The sequence below is a fragment of the Mycothermus thermophilus genome (assembly GCF_041956435.1).
Source record: "Mycothermus thermophilus strain CBS 625.91 unplaced genomic scaffold VTJ04scaffold_4, whole genome shotgun sequence".
Lineage (NCBI taxonomy): Eukaryota > Fungi > Ascomycota > Sordariomycetes > Sordariales > Chaetomiaceae > Mycothermus > Mycothermus thermophilus.
In genome coordinates this window covers 1,981,115-1,994,341 of record NW_027191430.1, presented here as the reverse complement: position 1 = coordinate 1,994,341, position 13,227 = coordinate 1,981,115, and the positions used below count along the sequence as shown (strand labels likewise).

General features: G+C 57.4%; 6 protein-coding genes across 6 annotated transcripts; 2 read left to right on the top strand and 4 right to left on the bottom strand.

Moving 5' to 3' along the window:
* Positions 1–75: 75 nt before the first annotated feature.
* Positions 76–324, bottom strand: VTJ04DRAFT_6470 (uncharacterized protein; the record flags this gene model as incomplete). Its single annotated transcript, XM_069364693.1, has 1 exon — positions 76–324. The coding sequence occupies one exon, from the start codon at positions 322–324 to the stop codon at positions 76–78; it is 249 nt and encodes an 82-aa protein (XP_069218494.1).
* An 823-nt stretch (positions 325–1,147) lies between these two features.
* Positions 1,148–3,666, bottom strand: VTJ04DRAFT_6469 (uncharacterized protein; the record flags this gene model as incomplete). The annotated part of the gene is made up of 6 exons (XM_069364691.1): positions 1,148–1,264; positions 1,327–2,985; positions 3,045–3,129; positions 3,185–3,280; positions 3,377–3,423; positions 3,613–3,666. The coding sequence occupies 6 exons, from the start codon at positions 3,664–3,666 to the stop codon at positions 1,148–1,150; spliced, it is 2,058 nt and encodes a 685-aa protein (XP_069218493.1).
* A 1,509-nt stretch (positions 3,667–5,175) lies between these two features.
* Positions 5,176–6,405, top strand: VTJ04DRAFT_6468 (uncharacterized protein; the record flags this gene model as incomplete). The annotated part of the gene is made up of 1 exon (XM_069364690.1): positions 5,176–6,405. The coding sequence occupies one exon, from the start codon at positions 5,176–5,178 to the stop codon at positions 6,403–6,405; it is 1,230 nt and encodes a 409-aa protein (XP_069218492.1).
* Positions 6,406–6,454: 49 nt separating this feature from the next.
* VTJ04DRAFT_6467 (uncharacterized protein) lies at positions 6,455–9,704 on the bottom strand (the record flags this gene model as incomplete). Its single annotated transcript, XM_069364689.1, has 2 exons — positions 6,455–7,349; positions 7,405–9,704. The coding sequence occupies 2 exons, from the start codon at positions 9,702–9,704 to the stop codon at positions 6,455–6,457; spliced, it is 3,195 nt and encodes a 1,064-aa protein (XP_069218491.1).
* Positions 9,705–10,433: 729 nt separating this feature from the next.
* Positions 10,434–10,951, bottom strand: VTJ04DRAFT_6466 (uncharacterized protein; the record flags this gene model as incomplete). Its single annotated transcript, XM_069364688.1, has 3 exons — positions 10,434–10,577; positions 10,647–10,755; positions 10,818–10,951. 3 exons carry the CDS (start codon positions 10,949–10,951, stop codon positions 10,434–10,436), a joined length of 387 nt encoding a protein of 128 aa, XP_069218490.1.
* A 670-nt stretch (positions 10,952–11,621) lies between these two features.
* Positions 11,622–12,514, top strand: VTJ04DRAFT_6465 (uncharacterized protein; the record flags this gene model as incomplete). The annotated part of the gene is made up of 5 exons (XM_069364687.1): positions 11,622–11,635; positions 11,776–11,788; positions 11,932–12,061; positions 12,123–12,386; positions 12,450–12,514. 5 exons carry the CDS (start codon positions 11,622–11,624, stop codon positions 12,512–12,514), a joined length of 486 nt encoding a protein of 161 aa, XP_069218489.1.
* Positions 12,515–13,227: the final 713 nt, after the last annotated feature.

Here is a 13,227-nt window from a genome sequence, read left to right as displayed (position 1 = left end):
CGCGCTCTACTACCACCACCACCACCACCACTACTACTACAACCGGAGCAGCTGCGGCAGCCGAGGGAAGTCGTACTAGCTCGGGTGGAAGTAGTGAGGGCGGGAGTGGGGGTGTAGCCCCTCCCCCTCCACCTCCTTCTCCCACGGGAAGAGAACCGCGACAGCAGCAGCAGCAGCAGTGCAGGTCTCAAGGGGGATCTTCGGCATCTTCGGGATCCGGGCTGGCTGCCGCGGTGAGGAGAAGGAGGGCTGCTGCTGCTGCTGCTTCTGCTTCTGCTGGTGGCGGTGCGGGAGCGAGAAGTAGGCAACGATGACGATTTCCATCAAGCAAAACACAACAAACAGCCAACACACAGTTCACAAGAAGCATGGCCCCGCGATGGAAGAGCTAGCCGTCTTTTTTTACTTTGTTTTCCTTATTTTTGTCTTTTTCCTTTTTCCTTTCTCTCTCTCTCTCTCTCTCACAAAGATGGACGGGTGGCAGGGGCGAGAAAGAATACGGCATGCATCTGTTTGGCGTCGGGGAGCGGCAGGGTCCTGGCTGGTTGGTTGGTTGGCTTGGTTTTAGGTCTATCATCTATCTATCTTCTCTGCTTTTCTTTTACTCCTTTCTGTATGTACCTAGTTAGTCGATGATCGGGGACAAGAATTGGGAGGAACCTTTGGCTTTCGGGAAAACCTGCTCAACACACAGCACTCTTTTGCCTTTCCGTCATTTCATCTTTTCTCGGAGTCGAGACTCATTCTTAGATACTCTCAGAGTTCAGGTAACCATGGGAATTAGAGAGAGATATCGCCGCATGCAACCTATGTACCTAGTTAGTCTTGTTGGGATTTGTCACAGGTATCATCAGCAACACAAGCATAGGTAAAACATCGAGACATCCAGGCAAAAGGGGCTAAGTACGCAACATGGTAGCAGCAACGAAAAGTCTATTTGCTTCTCCCAAGATCATCGTTAAACAAGTGACATAACAGCATTTTCCCGCCAACACCCAACGCAATACCCTTCTGTTTACTTCCACCTCAGGCCCTGATAAAAGAGAAAACCTGAAGTGCCTAAGAACCTTGGACTAAAACCGACTCTGTTCGCCATGCCTTCCTTATCCTCCATATATCCCTGCATCTTCCTCTCCTTCGGCTCAACTTAAATAAGCTGCTCAAAGGCGCGGTTGATGGGCGACCGGATGTTGGGCACATCCTTCCAGAAGTTGATGGTGGCGATGGCACGCTTGGCGATACCCTCAGGGGTGAACTCGAACCTCTGTAGGTGGAGGAGTTAGCATAGGGGTCTGCAACAATAGTGGGAAAGCACAGAAGACTTGCCTTGTAAACATCCTTGTACGGGCCAGAGATACCGAACCGGTTCAGGCCGAACTGCTCATGAGCATACCTCTCCCATCCCAGGGTGCTCATGACCTCAACCGACAGCGACGGGATGCCGTCGGGGAGAACGCTGAGGCGGTACTCCTTGTCCTGAGCATCGAACACCTCGAAGCACGGGAGCGAGACAACGCGGGCCTTGATGTTGTGCTTGGAAAGAAGCTCCTTGGCGGCGTCGACGCAGAGCGCCACCTCGGAGCCGGTGGCCACCAGGGTGATGTCGGCGCCCTCCACCTCCTGGAGGACGTAGCCACCCTTGATGGCCTTCTCGATGACGGAACCCTCGAGCTGAGGCAGGTTCTGGCGCGAGAGGGCCAGGATGCTGGGAGTGTGCTTGGAGATGAGAGCAACGTAGTAGGCAGCGCTGGTCTCATTGCCATCGGCCGGGCGCCAGACCATGCAGTTGGGAAGAGCACGGAAGTGAGCCAGGGTCTCAATAGGCTGGTGAGTCGGGCCGTCCTCGCCGAGACCGATCGAGTCGTGGGTGGCGACCCAAATGACGCGCACGCGCGAGAGAGAAGACAGGCGGACAGCACCAGCGGCGTACGAGACAAAGTTGAGGAAGGTGCCGCCATAGGGGATGATGGTGCCGTAGGCAGCCAGGCCGTTCAGGATGGCACCCATACCGTGCTCACGCACACCGAAGCGGATGTAGCGACCAGCGTAGGTACCCAGGCCCGTCGCCGGGGGCTGGAAGTCGATGGCGCCCTTGGACCTGGTCAGGTTGGAGCCCGTCAGGTCAGCCGAGCCACCAACCAGCTCGGGGATGACATCGAATATCTTGTTGAGCACGGTCTCGGAGAGCTTGCGCGACGCGACGGCAGGGTCGGAGGGGGTGTAGGTAGGGAGGTGCTTCTCCCAGCCCTCAGGGAGGTCGCCGCGCAGGCGGCGCTGCAGGTCGTCGTACTCGGCCTTGTACTCCTGGGCGTACTTGGCGAGCAGCTGGTTCCACTCCTCCTCAGCAGCGGCGCCGGCAGCGGCGGCCTTGTTGCAGAGGTCGTAAACCTCCTGAGGGACGACGAAGCTCTGCTCGGGGTTGAAGCCGAACTTCTCCTTCAGCTGCTTGATGTCGTCGGCCTTGAGCGGGGAGCCGTGGACGCCGTGGGTGCCCTGCTGCTTGGAGCCGTAGCCGATGATGGTCTTGAGCTGGATGAGGGTGGGCTTGTCCTTGACCTCCTGGGCCTTGCGGATGGCAGCCTCAATGCCCTCCAGGTCATCGTTGCCGTTCTCGACAGTCAAGACGTGCCAGCCATACGACTCGTAGCGCTTGAGCACATCCTCGGTGAAGGCCTGGTTGGTGTCACCATCAATGGTGATGTGGTTGTCGTCCCAGATGGCAATCAGGTTGCCGAGCTGAAGGTGGCCGGCCAGCGAGCACGCCTCAGCAGAGACACCCTCCATGAGGCAGCCATCGCCAAGGAAGCAGTATGTGTAGTTGTTGGAGATCTCATAACCCGGCTTGTTGAAGACGGCAGCCGTGTGAGCCTGGGCAATGGCAAGACCAACAGCATTGCTGATACCCTGACCAAGAGGGCCAGTGGTGACCTCCACACCAGGAGTGTCGTGGGCCTCAGGGTGGCCGGGGGTGATGCTGTCAACTTGCTGGAGAGACAAAATCAGTGAACCGTGGGACAATGGAACAGAAGAACATGTAAACTTACCCGGAAGTTCTTCAGATCCTCGATAGAGACCTCGTAGCCGTAGAGGTGGAGGAGAGCATACTGAAGCATGCAGCCGTGGCCGTTGCTGGGGTGCGAGTCAGACAACATGCCACACCAATTGAGCAACGCGGGGAACTTACGAGAGCACGAAGCGATCACGGTTGAGCCAGTTGGGGTTCTTGGGGTTGAACCTCATGATCCGGTTGAAGAGGACGTGGGCGACGGGAGCCATGCCCCTGCGGTTCTGGTCAGCATGCTGGATCCGGCATCGGCGGCCAGTGAGAGCTGGCAATTCTCAAGAGGAAGCCTCAAGAGGAACAGGAGGAGCTTACATCGGCGCACCCGGGTGGCCCGAGTTGGCGTGGAACGTCGCATCAGCCTGGAGGACGGCATTGTGAGCAATTGATCATGTAGACGGCCATGATAGAGGGTCCCCGTGTGTTAGAATGGCCAGCGGTTCTTCTTTTGTTTTTTTGCTGTCCAGGGTGGAGGAGCAGAAGCACGCCGGTCTTTTCTTTGGCGGGGGCGGGGTCATGAGGTTTGAGAGCGGGGAGGGGCAGGAACATACGGCGAGCACGCGGATGGTGTTGATGGCGAGCTGGTCAACGTCGGTGTAGCCCATGTTTGCAATCTTCGAGCTCAGATCTGAGGTGCGTTCCAAGGGCTCAATTCTCGACCGTGACAAGAGGTTTGTTGGAGGGAAGAAGACGAGAGAAACAAGACGGTCTCAGGTTCAAGACGAGGTGGGGTGATGTAGTTTTATGTCGCTGCGTGCCAGGAACGACCCTCTCTTCCCGCGTTGGGGGAATTTTCCATGCTCCTCCTGGAGGGCAGGTGGGGTAATCAACGCCCCAGCACTTGGAAGCCGCAAGCCGCCGTGAAACGACGGGGGAATCTGGTTCGCCCGGATGAATGCCACAGTGGAGTTTTCCTCTTACACAGCTCTCTGCCGGGTTTTGTCAGCGCCGCCCACACGTCTGATGGTGCTTCCCGCTTCACTTCTCTTCCATTGCCCCCTGTCAAGCCACCACCATAAGGCGACGCGAGTCCTGAATCGGAGATGGCGAGGGGCCGGTTACCGGTGCTGCTGGATGGTGAGCGAGCAGGGGCCCGGGGAGATCCATGTCATCCATGTTAGCCTCGTCTGTTTACGTACACGGTTTCCCGGTCCATGGCCCCTCGGAGATGTTGGCGAACAACCTGAGTGTGTTCGTTGGAGATATCTTTTTCCACCAGCCTGCGGCCCCCCACTCGCCCTGCCCTGCCCTGCCCTGTCATGACTGAAACTCTGTTCCTCGTCATGACAATGTCGCCTCCCTCGATGGACTTGATTACATGATCTAGCACTTGTGTGCGTGCTTTCCGCGTGTTCCGCCAACGTCGAAGTACTAGTAGAGTGCTTAGTCATGCCGAGCTGCGGCATCAAGTCACGCCCCTCTAGACCGTGGATATTCTCAGAAACAATGGTGGTGCGGATTTCCCGTGCGCTGCGCGACTGTGACGCAACTCTGCCGACGCTGCCGTTGTTCCATTGTCTTTTGGGACAATGTCTGCTGCAGCTTGGTTTCATGTACTATACCGATGTGCCTCCATACCTCGAGTCCACTGGTGTCACCATTGCGGGGACTTCAATGCTGCTTTTCCTGGAACATCGACTAAAGCTTAGATAAACTTTAATGCTTAGATCTCCTCATTGAATCGTCTCCTCAGGCCCAGAGTACAGAATTTGCTTATGGCAAAGCAAGGTGACTGCATAGAATCCCGTTGGTTTGGAATCTTGTCCGAATGTCTCTGATGATGCTCAGAACGTCGCGACCTTGCGCTTCGAGAGGAGGTGTGGTTACAAAAGTTATATGCGGGGCACCCGAACTACCCCTCCAGTATCATCAATTCAGGGTTAGGGTTCAATATTGGAATCATGAGCCAAATTTTGCGGTGGACCCATCAAACATCCCTTCCTGGTCTTCCACGAGGGGCATTGAATTCAGGCTAATTTCAATCTCGATCTCGGCCATGGTGGACAGACACCCTGGTGACCAGCTCTGGCCCTGTTCTGTTTGATAACAATACTCACCCTGTTGATGAGGCTGAGAGTCGAGATATCGTCATCACAACAAACGCGCGAGGAAACATGACGGGCAGGAAAAAAACCGGGACGACCCGGTCTTCTAAGAAGGGCAATGCTCCGTCTCAGAGACAACAACAACAACAACAGAACAATCAAAAGGATCTCAAGGGGGGCAGGAATAGGATCGAGACGCCAAAAGATGACCAGGACGCTCAGGATCCTCCAAAAAAGACTGTATACGACAGTGACCCCAAATATCAACAGCGTGTCTTGGACATTTTCCGGCGCGCCTTCAACGACGTTCTCTCGTCCCCCCATCTCACCACCAAGCTGCAGTCGGTGAAGCAAGCCCTGTACGATCGGGATTTTGCACGAGCATTCGGCCATGCCGAGAACTTGGATGCGTACGCCGCCCGGTGGAGTCCAACTCGGGCGCTGTGCTATGCCTCGGTGCTATGTGGGCTAGTAGATCACTATCTCGAGCCCTTGTTGTCCATGCCAGGCAAGGAGGACGACAATGACAAGCACACCGCCGAGGCAGAGGAAACCACGCCATCAACATCCTCTCAAAACCTCAAGATCGTCTCCGTCGGCGGGGGCGCAGCCGAACTTGTCGCCGCAGCGGCTCTCCTGCACCAGCACCCCTCCCCGCTCTCAACCTCCATCACCCTCCTTGACTCGGGCCCCTGGGAGGACGTCATATTCAAACTAACCACCGCGCTCACCACCCCGCCTCCCCTCTCCAAATACGCCAGCGAAGCCGCCAAGCAGGCCAACAAACCCTTCGTCCCTCCCTCTTCAACTCTCACCCCAACCTTCCTGCAGCGCGACGTCCTCGCCCTATCCAAAGCCGAACTCGCCTCGCTGGTCGGTGGCTCAACCACAACAACAACCCCGGTGCTGATCACGATCCTCTTCACTCTCAACGAGCTCTTCACCGCCGGCGGGGTCGGCAAGACCACCGCCTTCCTGCTCGCGCTCACCTCCGTCGTCCCGCCGGGGTCGCTGCTCCTGGTCGTGGACAGCCCGGGGAGCTACTCCGAAACCAGCGTCGGGAAGGAGGCGAAGCGGTATCCGATGCACTGGTTGCTGGATCGCGTGGTGGTGGACACGACGCGCAAGAACCCCGTTGGAGGCAGACGGTGGGAGAAGGTCGAGTCGAGAGAGAGCGTTTGGTTCAGGCTGCCTGGGGATGGGGCCGGGTTGGATTATCCGATTCAGTTGGAGAATATGAGGTTTCAAATGCATTTATATCGGGCAGAAGAGGCGGAGGAGGAAGAAGACGAGAGTTGAAAGGGGGTCCACGGAGAAAGGTGAAGACAATCCCAATCCCCGTCCCACCTCACGCCCAAACCAACTTCTTCACCCTATGCCCCAATTGTTCCAGAATGGTTGTATTCTTCTTCGCTTCCGCCAGCGAAATGATGTCGCCCTTCTGCAGCAGGTTGGCCTCCTCCGGCGTCTTGCCCTCCAACCTGGGCTGGTTCTTGATGGCCAACCGCTCAATCTCGGACGCGATCACCACCACCTGCTGGAACTCGCTCATCTGCGTCACCGCGCCGGGCTCTTCCTCTTGCTGCTTGCCGCTACCCCCGACCAGGGAGTCCTGGCTGTGCAAAGCCTTCAGCGCAATCTTTCGCGTCGGGGGCGGCGGCGGAGCGGCCGGTCGTCGGGACAGGAAGTTCGCGATTCCCGAGACGGCGGCGGTAGGTGCCTCGGGGCTGGACGGGGACGAAGGGATGGACGACGACAGCGAGCGGGTGTTGACGCGGGTGACGTCAGTTTCGCCGGGTTGGTACTCGACTACCAGCCCGACGTTGCGCATCTCGTCGGTTTGCGTCGGGGAGATGGTGGAGGTGATGTAGGTGCCGAAGCGGACGCGGCGGACGTGGGCGAGGTCGACGCGCTCAAACGACGAGACCTTGTCGAGGTCCCAGTCGAAGCGGCAGAGGTAGAGGGCCGTGTTGGTCAGGAGGAGGACGGCCTCCTCGAGCTCCGGTCCGCGGATGGTGTCGGGCGTGCGCGGCGTGAGCATCGTCCACCCGCCCACGAGCTCCTCGGACTCGTCGGCGATGACCCGCTTCTGCGAAAGCTCGATGGCTTGTTGGCGCATGTTTTGCATGGATACGGCTGGGTCCTTGGTCATCATGGTGGCCTCGAACTCTTCGAAGACGAGGGCGGTGACGTTGCCAAGGAGAAAGTCGATGCTGGCTTGGAGGAAGAAGTCGTTGAACATCCTGCCAGGCGTGTTAGTCTTTCATGAATTTCAAGCACGGCATTCGGAACACTCACCCGTTGAACAGCCTCGTCAATGACAACCCTGCGTCGGTCAACGCTCCTCCAATGTTCCTCTTCCTCGTGCGCGTATAGTCACCCTTCATCGCCCCCGTCGAAGCATATTGCTTCGAGATGGCGTCTCCATTATCCGCCCACAAGGTGTTGAACCACGCCTGCTCCTGATCCGCCTGGGCCGCCACATCGAAGCCTTCTTCATGCAGCTGCACCTCCAGCATGTGCTTTGCGAAGGAGCTCTGGCACACGTTCGTCCGGTCCAAGCAGTCCATGCAGTTGGTCCGCAGGATGCCTGTCTGGTGCGCGGCAAGAGCGGCAAGCGGTAGACGCTCGCCCTGGGGCTGCTCTGTTGTTGCCGCCGGGGCCGGAGTGGATGGCCGGACGATGGCGACGGCACTCCCGTAGCTCTCCAGTTTCTTACCCAGCTTGTCCAGAAGTAACGACACATTTTCGAACTTCATCCCTCGGCATACCGCATGGAAGTCGAACCATTCAAACCCGACGGGCGTAGCCTGTCCCTTTTCCTCCTCGTTCAACCTCTGTACGGTCTGCTCATACATCTCCCCCAGAGGCGCCTCAATGCCGTGTTTTTCCACCAAATTCACCGCAAGCACGGCAGCGTAATCACCGCCCGCGATTCCGTATCTCTGTCTCAGCCCAGCAAAGTGCTTCCGCAGCGCGGCAAAATTGGCATCAGCCGAATGCCGCATCACAGGCGCCGGCTTGAGCGAGTACGGCGACTGCGTGAAGAATAACGGGATACTCCCGCGCATCTGGACAAAGGAGTAGATGCGCTCCCCACCGCTGACGGTACCACCGCTCGTGTTGAGCTCGGTCGGGCACAGCAACTGTTCCGTCTCGACACAGTTCGCTACATTCCCATCCTCATCAATACCCCGGCGTAGATACCGCAGCCCTGCTCTCTTGACCGAGCGCCGAGAAATGAGCGTGATATCGTAGCGCCTCTCTGTCGGTCTCAACCCCGGAACTGGCGAGGCGATCCGGTCTATCGGCACAGGTGAGGCCGAAGGCACCGGGCTGGCGGCCCGCGATGGGAGCGGAGATAGTTCAACCGATTCCTCGAGGCCCCGTTCATGGTCGACCTGCGGCGGGTGGCTATCCACGACAAAGGTACGTTGGCCGACGAAGCCTTGCATGAGCGGTAACGCGAGACTGTCGATGCCGGCGTCGATGAACGGCCGGAGCAAGTGCCGATTCCAGAAGTAATTTGGGTCGACGCGGTCGTGGAGAGGGACGAGGGGGGTGGTAGTGGACGGTGATCGCAAGCTATCAGCCAGCCTGCGGGTGATGTCGATGTCGTAGGAGAAGTAGAACGTTTTGCTTGATCCAAAGAATATCTGGGTTGTGCGCAGGAGCTTGGGGAGAAGGTTCCTCGCCGCTTCGCTGCCGTCCGGGGCGTCAAGGTCGCTGCCATACGGCGACTTTGCCGCACCACCGACGTTGGCCTTGCTCCCAGCCTCTTGGCTCACCGCAGCAGTTGACCCCTCCTCGGCGCTCAATCCCATCATCCTCTTCTGATCCGTCGCCCATCCCGACCTACTAAACCACCTCTGCGCAAACCTCCCATAATTCCCCTTCCGCTCAATCACATCCTGCGCAACGCTGCTTCTCTTCCCAACCCCGGTAGACCCGGACCCGGACCCGGTGGTCGTCGTCTCAACATCACTCCCCACCTCCGCATCTTCCCCAACTTCATCACTCCCCGCCGCAGTCTCATCTGCACTCCCCGCCCCACCCGCCGACGACGACGCAACCGGAGGAGGAGCGTTCGCCCCTTCCCCTGCCCCAGCAGAAGCAGCAGCGACAGCGCGCCTCTCCTCATCCGCCACGCTCCCCCTAGCATTGCGTAGCGCGTTCGCCGTCTTCGCGACTGCCTCCTCGGCCTCGCGACGGGTAGCACAGGGCGTGAGCGCCACCTCGGTAATCACATACACGGGCATCCCCCCCCGGAGCTGCGCGACCTGTTGCCGGCGGGTGATGGAGACGAGGTAGCTGTTGCGGAAGACGGTGAGCAGGCCGATGATGCCGAAGGCCTCGAAGGAGGCGTTGGGCGGCAGCGAGGCCGGGTCGGGCGCGGCGGAGGCGGGACATGGCGAGATGGCGGCGTCGCCGTAGCGGATGCGGACCGGAGCGAGGGTGGTGAGGCGAGAGGAGGGTGGTTGTTGCTGCTGCTGTTGTGGTTCTTTGCTGCCGCCGCTGGTGCTACGCGAGCCGAACGGGTGTAAGACCAGGCCGTCTACAGCGGCGCAGATGATCACCTTGCGCGCCAGACCTGGCATGATTGAGGGGGATTAAACCATACGATGTGAGGTTTGCCAGGGGCTGTGAGAGGGGGGTCGATGAAGATATGTATATGTATGTATAACGTAATGATTGAATACAGCGAGTATACTTCCCAAGACGGGGATGAGCCACAGATACCTCTCCTAGACGTGTGAGACCGGTAGAGTGGACCTCTCGAGGCGACCGTAGAGGCGGAGGAATGTACATCAAACAGAGAGGACGGAAAAGATATTATGCAGTAGAAAAATAAGATGGGATTAGCGTAGACGTGCTGTCATCATGAGTAATACTCCAAACTCATGCTGCTCTCTCATGGGACCAGACTCGCTGGCACGGGATCGGGCACATTAACAAACCAGCGGATGGGTGTGATGGTGTTGGCAGTGTGGGGTACAGTGTTCTCTGGTTGGAAACTTGGGAACCGGAGTTTCCGGTTGGAGCAAACCCCGCCACGCCTTCGCCCCTGGTCACAACCCCAACCCTGAGTCGACGTAGTTACTGCGGAGCATAGGTTGCGCTGTGTCGTTCGTCATGTATTCAGTTCATATTCCTTGGAATAGCTAACACTCCAGATAATATACACTGGAGGATATGTATTAGCTATCTCCAATCCCTTAATCCGCCCTGACCAACCCAACATCCAGGCACATTCACGTTCCCACCTCAATAAATTCCCTTTGGCACCTCTATCGGGTCCAACCACCCAGATCCTCCGGCCTGACAAATTACATGGCCAGGCGCTCAACCTTCTCGCGAAGGGCACGGATCTTGGAGTTGAGGTCCGAAGCCTCGTTCGACGTCAGAGCGACCGCAATGACGGAGCGCGACACACCGCAAGCGCGGCCAAGAGCGACCTTGCTGGGCACGTACTGTGGGAGATGAGTCAGCGTTGATTCTTTTTGTCTGCTACGCCGCTTCCTCACAGGGGGGCTACATACCACGTAGGGCACGTTCTTCTCCTCGCTGATAAGGGGGATGTGGAGGACAATGCTCAGCGGGGTAGTGTCAGCAGCGAGGATCACCAGCTCGGCGGTGCCACGGTTGACACTGGGAATTAGTTAGCAAAAATCCGAATTGGAGAGAAATGAGATCGAGCAGAAGAAACATACGCCTTGGTGGCCTCATTGGCACCCTTCTTCAGCTGGCGGTAGTGGCTGGCCTGCTGGACGCAGTCCAGGAGCTCCTGGACGAGGGCGGGGTCCTCGGCCTTGGGCCAGGCAACCGAATCGTTCTGGTCGGCCATTATGTTAAGGAGTCGGCTGAGCTCTTCGAGATACCTCTAGGTCTCGAGAATGCGCCGAGATTGAGAAGTTGCTTGGGCTGCGGATGCAGCGGCTGCCGAGGCTGGTGGGTGCAGGTAAATATTGAAGGAGACGTGAATGTTGACACCAGGGTTCACTGCGGATTGCTCGCCCTGGGGTGGCGTGGATTGTCGGCGTTGGGACGCTATTACAACGAGCACGACGGAGGGCGACGGCGAGAGCGATGATGGGTTTGTTGCAAGTTTTGCGACGGCAGAAGGCAGAACAGCACCAGGTCAAACCAAGCGAGCGCAAACTTTAGGCGGTCAACCTGGGCAGAAAATTGCAGATGCAATGCAACCTAAGCCAAATGCGGAAGGCTTGGCGCAGCGCATGACGCTCGCCCACGTGGACTGTGGCGCTGTGGCGCTGTGGCTAGTGCGCGTTGCTGCGAGGCGCCGAGCAGAGAGGCTGGAGCCAACCAACCTGCCGCAACTCGACACGAGAAACACCTCGCCGAGCTATCCAACCATCTCTCAACAAACCCATCGACATCATCACACGCCAGTTCCGAGAAACGCTATTCCATCTCGCCGCCCATTTCCATCTCTGCCGGACATTGAGAATTCCGTTCTTCAGCCTCCACAACTACATTCCCCCCAATTCTACACAATGTCCGAATACTGGTAAGCACCGATTCGGCGCCTGCGCAGTGCCGCCGTCACCCCTGGACCAATCTCCCCTCAGCCACCAGCCATCAATTCCGTTTATCAAGATGAGCTGCCATCTTCCATGATCTTTGTTGCTAACAGTTCTGTGTCCGTAGCCCCGTGTATGCGGTTAGTGCTCTCCTCCCTTGAATCCCACCGAATCTCCGATCAACGGCCACGTCAACGGCAACGCCGGATCGACCTTCAATCAGGCTGCACAAACATCACAACTTGATGGCTTGCGGAATCAGACTGACATTCTTGATTTGTAGCCCTTCTTCGGCGCCATGGGCTGCACAGCAGCCATTGTCTTCACCTGCCTTGGTGCCTCCTATGGCACGGCCAAGTCAGGTGTCGGCATTGCTGCCATGGGTGTCCTCCGGCCTGACCTCATCGTCAAGAGTACGCAAAATCCCAATCTCTCTTAATACTGGACGACCGTGTTTCTGACGTCTCAACACAGACATCGTTCCCGTCATTATGGCTGGTATCATTGGTATCTACGGCCTCGTCGTCTCCGTCCTGATCTCCGACGCCCTCACACAAGTCGGCTATTCGCTCTATACGGGTTTCATTCAGCTTGGTGCGGGCTTGGCCGTCGGTCTCGCTGGTATGGCCGCTGGCTTTGCCATCGGCATTGTTGGTGACGCCGGTGTCCGCGGCACTGCTCAGCAGCCCCGCCTGTTCGTCGGCATGATTCTGATTCTCATTTTCGCCGAAGTTTTGGGTACGTTGGGAATGGTTATATCGAGTCCATCACCCACATACGTGACTAACATTTCTTGTCTAGGTCTGTACGGTCTCATTGTTGCCTTGCTTATGAACTCCAAGGCCACCCTCAACATCTCGTGCTAAACGCGCCATATCTTTGCCCCTCGCGTCGCGGCTCGGGTCAACAAGCTGTATATACGCCTATGCATACAGCCCGTCGCAAGCGCGAGTGGTCAACAAGAGTCGAATCATGTTCTGCGCTTTTGTAGCCGGAACCAGCCCCGTACGATGCCTACGGGAGCTAACTCAGGGGGAGCGAGCGGAGTACTGGTCGACGGGTAGTAGGCGGCGCATTTCGGACAACGGTTGGGTAATGGTGGTTTCCTTCGCGGGACGGGACATGTACTATTGTCACAATCATGGTTGCTCATCACTTGCGGGGTCTTTGGGTCTTTTTCTCTCGTCATAGACGGATGATGGGCGAGATTGTAATGTAAGAAGCCTAGGTTTGGCAATCGTTGCAATACATATTTCCCACATCCTCCGTCAGGCGTTGTCCCGCATTCAGGTATGGGTGTTTGAATGTCATGGGTTTACTCAATGTGCTTGGATTCGGGCTCCGGCTCCTGAATGGAACACCACGGGCAACCCACTCTCTTTTCAGCAGCCACTGCCCTCTCTCTCCACATACGGCACCTTCCTTCGACTGGTCATTCTCATGTCTGTGGAAATTGCGTTGTGGAGCCATTCTAGAGGGCTTGGTGAGCCCTTTCCCGGTTGAATTCATGTTCAATCCTTTCTTTCTTTCTTTCTTTCTTTCTTTCTTTCTTTCTTTCTTTCTTTCTTTCTTTCTTTTC